General features: G+C 42.3%; 1 protein-coding gene across 1 annotated transcript in view; it reads right to left on the minus strand.

The window, feature by feature from the left end:
* Positions 1-6,000, minus strand: part of LOC126564172 (dual specificity protein kinase splA) — a 76,299-nt gene extending 70,299 nt beyond the window's left edge. Inside the window, exon 1 of the mRNA XM_050221131.1 lies at positions 5,812-6,000. Within this exon, the coding sequence (XP_050077088.1) occupies positions 5,812-5,954 (143 nt within the window). The 5' untranslated portion in view covers positions 5,955-6,000. The remainder of the gene's footprint in view (positions 1-5,811) is intronic.

The raw sequence follows: 6,000 nt of genomic DNA on the forward strand, positions 1-6,000 counted from the left end.
CCTTCCCCAGCGGGGCCAATAGCACATGCTTACAAATGCAATACATCAATCAGCCCCACTGTTGATTTTGTACTAGCAGCAGCAGCAGCAGCAGTAGTAGCAACAGTGGTGGTGGTGATGACCAGAAAAGTTGCGGCCATCTGCAACCGCTTCCAGGTCAGCTGTTTTGCTTTCTTGGCAGAAATGGAAGGCATGAACCTTGAACGGTTAAAATGAACGACTGGGAAAACCGAATACCCAACATCCCACACCAAGCGAGTTGTTTTGCCCCCGTGCCAATCGAAGAATGTGCTGATTTTGATAGGAATTTGTGGTTCGTTGAAAAAACAGAATCGTAACTTGATAGTTTATTGCAAAAGAATGAAAAAAAAAACAAATAATTCCAATAATGAAGTCAATTTATGTTAAGATTATTCTTTTTTTAAGTTTTTTCTTCTATTGACAACAAAATGTGTTGCCCCACTTCAGTCCCACTGACAGATCTATTGGAAAAAGTGGCTTAAAAAGGCATTCCTATTTAAAAAAAAAAAAGCACGACACAGTAGCTGTATCGCTGCTAACAAAACAGCTGACAAAACAAACCTTTCCGTATCTCAAAAACCCTGCCACGCAGCGCGTACCACACATCAACAACACTCCGCGTTTGTCATAGGCACAGCCGGAGGAGTCATATGCGCACAGCCCAAACACACAACTACATAGTAGTTGTTTTCTCATGCTCTCATTCTCCCTCTTTTGTTTATCCTTTTTTTTGTGTTGTTGCATTTTTTTTCCTCCCGTGCAGTTGAAATGTTTTGAAACGCTTTGAAGTACACTCTATTACAGGGTTTTCACCGGTTTTATTGACACATTCAATGCGCGTTATAGAATCGTTCGAGCATTGACTCGTTCTTTGGATGATTGTATTGATTTAATCGGCAGTGCAATTGACACCCTTGGTGGGCACATTTTTCTCCTGCTGTTCCTAGGATTCAGGCTGGTGTCATTGCTTAGTGGCATCCCACAAGTTGCAAGCGGTCGTGCCACTAAATAAAAAAAAAAAGATTTCGTTGCACGGTGCCGCCTTGCAATAAATTGAAAGTGATAAATTAAAATGTAAACAGGTGATTTGTAAACAAGGATACTTTTTCATTAAAAACAATTACAGCATCAATTACCGTTTGACGGTACAACTGTAATGGCAAGCGGTTTCCTATGTTGAGTCAAACAGTCTAATTACCATCACACCGCAAGTTTAGCATTCCTGTAGTACGGTTTTTCGCCCAATTTAACCAAAATTTAGTGTTCACTAACAGGACTGCCGATACGAGGTATAATTAGCATTGCTGCAACCATAAACATGGAACTGCTCTAGTAGCAGAATGCTTGTATAAAGAACACCTTCCTTCTTCGTTTGTTTCCAATCAAACGTCAAACCGAAAATGGTCGTACGACTAATCTGCCGAGCAATGACACCCCAATGGCACCAGCCTCAGTAACGAGTTGACACTTGCAAAATTACAATTTACTGGCGCTCCAATCGATGACATTTTTGTTTTGACAGTATGTAAACATCCCGGTGAAAAAATTATATACATTGACAATAGGAGAAAAAATGTGCCAACCAAGGGTTGTCAATAGCACTGCCGATCAAATCAATACAATCATCCGAAGACGTCAATAGCACGCCGAACCAGCTCGAACGTGTATTCACCGGCGTTACAGTGTGAAAACCCTGTAACGCCGGAACAACTATTGCAGAGATGAATGCCGATAATTGAATTTGACGTATATTATTGTCGCGAAGTGTTGACAGTTACATCTCTTCATAAATACATGCATTTGTGTGTAATGCTTCCAGTTGCATGCTGGAGGAGAAAATACAACCAGATAAGCAAAAAACTTCCGTGAATCGGAGGGAGAATAAGCATTTTTCCTCTACTATTCTCTTATTAAAACACAAATGCACGTTGCATCGGCAACGATCCAACCCCGAATCTTTTACCGAGCCATTTTCGTTTCCCCTCGGGAAACAAATAGAAAGGAAAAGCCGTTTTCGATGCACTAAGAACTTTCCACATGTAATTACATTAATATGAGTGTGAAATATATTCACGAAAAGGGGCTGGCTGTGATATTTGGAGGAAATTTGAATAGGAAAGTGTACACCTTTATCGCTGGTCGGTTTGCAACTGTATATTCGTTTGTCCTTTTTTGTATATAATATTTCATGCAGTTCATAATTCGTGTAGATCGAGCAGTTTCTAACGTCGAGTAGTTTATAACCTAATCTTAGTTTCCTAACGCTTTGTTTTATGCAATTCAAATTTATGTTCGAAAATAATTATTCTAATTCCAACAATGAGCATAACAGCAACAAAAAGAAGTGTTCATGATGTAATGGCCAGTCAGCGAACCGCGTCGTAAAGCAAAAAAAAAAAAACATAAACGAAAAGAAAAACCAAAACACGTAGATCTTTTACTTTCTTTCTTGCCGGCTTTCGTCTTTGCAGCTCGCTTCACTTTAGCCTCTTAGACTTCTAGCTGTTTCGTCGCTACTCAACATAATTCAGGGCAGTTTGAGTAGTGTTAGTTAATGCTACAAGTATAAATGAGCAACTATCATTACAATAAAATGAAAACAAAAATGCTCGAGAGATTGGCTCGCAATTTAAAAAAATCGGGTTTAGAATGAACAGCTGAGAGGATTTGTTATTGGTTCGAAAGCGGTCTAGTCAGACCGATCTCAATCAGGGGTGCGCCCGCCATGCACACTGATGCATTAATCAAAAAAACACACACGCACACACACCCCAGCAATACACAGCCAGCTGTGCGCGTTTAAAATAAAGCAACAACAGCTGACTGCCACAAATTTCATCCCAAAAAAAATCCATTTCTGTGTAAGTTGTAAAACATTTCCTGCAAAGATCCGTAATATTGTGCTTTTCGAGATGCACAGTAGAACCGACTAGAAACATTGAAAAGTGATGCAAAGAATTTTAAATATATTTTTTTGCTTGACTTGTAGTATAATAACAGCAGTCCGATTGTATTCAGAATGTTAATGTTGTAAAAATCCCGCGTTGTGCAGTGTTGTTTCCTTACCAACCCTACCGCTCTCTCTCGCTCTCTTGCTCTCTTTCTTTCGTTTTTCTTCTCACTCTCGTTTTTTGTCGTATTATTGTATCGCTTTTCCCCTCTCTCTTTCTCGAAACGAGGCGCGTCGATGAAGGGAGAAGAAAATGGTATAAAAATTACTGCGTAATTTCGTTACCAAAACAACGTCGTCGCCGCCGTCGTCACCGCTTACCGCGTGTGTTCGCATGGGTGATTGTGTATTGGTGGCACGACGTAAGGGCACGCGATACACGACGCGCGAGGGGACGCACTGCATTCACCCAAGAGCCAATAAAACGGCACACAACAAAACAACATGAGCCCGTGAGCTCCCTGCGCCCGATGTACAGCTGTTGAAGGTAAGACGTACAAAATTTACGTTAGAGAAAGAGAGAGAGAGCGAGAAAAGGAAGGAAGAGACACACTTTTTACAGCTGGCAATTGTGTAGCGGAGGAACCAAACCATGGCAAGGTGCGCTACACTCTCGGAAACACTTGCAATAATACTACACCCCTTTCATTTCGATTTTCTGCTTCTTTCTTTCCATTCATCCATCCTGCTGCAGGCGTAAGAATCAGATGATGATGATGATGATGATGATGCTACTGCTCAACCGGGTGTAGAATGGTGTATTATGCAATCTGTACCGCGCGCATCACTCTATCTTACCGACACAACAGGCTGGTGCTGGTACGGAGATGATAAGGGCGCGCGCGCGCGCGCAAATATATCGCTCATTATTCACCCTAAAAATAAGCCTATCGAATTCGAAAAAAGCACATGGTTCAATCTTTCTTCAGTTTGGGTTTTTGCTGGTAGAAAAGCATCAAAGTAGCAGCTGCAATGTGCGGAACTGTACCTATCCTACTATGGATGTTTTTTTTTTTTTTTTGCACAAAAGATAACACGGAATGCACGGTGGGCCACATGGGAAAAGGGAATCAAACTGAAGGGATAAAACAGCACAGTTGAGCTGGAGCAAAATATAATACATTACATTACACCAACATATGGTTCTAGGAGCAACATCTGATCATAGAACACACTCCCTATCACATGCTGGTAGCGAAGAAGACATGTTCAATCATAAAACATGCACGCACACAATCATTACTACATATGCTCTCAATGCACAATATTGTGTCTGGGAGAAATATCTGTATGTACGTATGTATGTATATTTCAGCGTACTTCGCTTTGCCCGGTCGCTTGGCAACCGCACACATTCTCAAAAGCGAATCATTCCTGTGCCGCCACCAACAAATGCTCTGCCAACGCTTCCCACAGGATACACCAATACCAGCAAGCAGCAAGCAAACGATGAGCCTTTTTACAGTAGGCATCACGCAGCTTGCATATGTACAACAGCCCCGCAAGCGAGATATCCCCTATGTTTTGACTGGAAAATCAGTAAAAAAAAAACGGGCCGTCCCTCTAGCGGCGAAAACGACAACCCATTAGAAAAAGGGAAGACGAAATGGGAATAAAAAAAAAAACAAGAATGCGTCGCAACATACAACATGCATGCAGTCCAGTGCGCGTTGCTGTGAAGGAGGAGGATGGTGTGCAAACGAGAAATCGTTCTTCGTTTGTCCCTTTTCCCACTCTCAGGTGGATGAGTTTCCATTTCTCATTCCTCCTACTCCTCTCTACATGTTTTACGATGGTGTTGCAGGCATATCTGTTTGTTTTTTCTTCATCCACCCATGCTGTTTGGCGTTCTCTTCTAGTCGTTTTACCATAGCTAACCGCATCGTTCTTGTCATGGAGGATAATACCATACACCAGCAGCAACAGTGAAAACGTGTTCCGTGAGTGTGTTGGTGAGAAAGTACAACATACACTCTCTGGAAATGCTTCCATGCAGTGTGTGAAAGAGACGCCCTGAGGCACCCGTTCCTGCTCTATACACGCCCTGGACACTGGATTTTCACAAAATTGTTGAAGCCGAACACCAAAAATCTGGATATACAAAATTCGCCTGAAACAACATTTTGTCCGCAAGAGAATTCCTTGTCCATTTCTACACGGCTATATTTCATTAAAAATATGGTGCAGTATTTCACATAGCTTTCAATATATGCTTTCTCCTTCTCACTCATATTCACTCTTCCTGTCATTCAAATACAGCTGAGCGATCATTCTTACTCATTGAAGGAGAAAACACCTTTTAAATGTGCACCTCACACCCACACAAACAACGCCGTCAACGCGTCCGTTCGGTGCCTTTTACAACAGACGACGCCTTCGCGCGTCGTCCCACGTTGCAGTGTGTCGCCGTGTCCCACAAAAAGGATGCTCCCCAGCAGGTATCGAGCTGTGTGGAGCTGTGTGCAGAAGCGATGACGTAGTAGTATTATCACACATAATTTCTTTTTTGCCCAGATTTCTTTATCTAGAATATCATTGGAGCCATGGACAACTCCAATGTACTTTGAACGTATTTTCACACACCGCCGGACAATTATATACCCGTACGCGTGTAAATGTGTGTGCGTGCGGGTTAATGTGGATCCTACGTGCAGTTAGACCACAAACGCCACAAACACGCACACATATTGGGTGAATCGTCGTGCAATGAAAATATCGATTTTTGGTGGGTTACAAATTTTCCTCTTCAACTACACAACACTACACACCCTGTTGTTCGTGAGAGACGATTTTTGAAAAATCATTCAACGCCTACTCTGGGGACGCTATAACTAACTCACCTCACTGTGTCTTCCTCACTTATGATATCCTGCATCGTGTCTAGCTGCATCTGGTGCAATGAGTAGTGATGGGTTTCCTTAATGCGATCGCTCTTCGTTGGAGATTCTTCGTTTCCGTTCCAAACGTCCACCAACGACATCATCCGTGGCGCGATGCTCGCAAATACAACACATAGACGCGGCCCGCGC

Source organism: Anopheles maculipalpis, chromosome 3RL (genome assembly GCF_943734695.1).
Source record: "Anopheles maculipalpis chromosome 3RL, idAnoMacuDA_375_x, whole genome shotgun sequence".
Taxonomy (NCBI): Eukaryota; Metazoa; Arthropoda; class Insecta; order Diptera; family Culicidae; genus Anopheles; species Anopheles maculipalpis.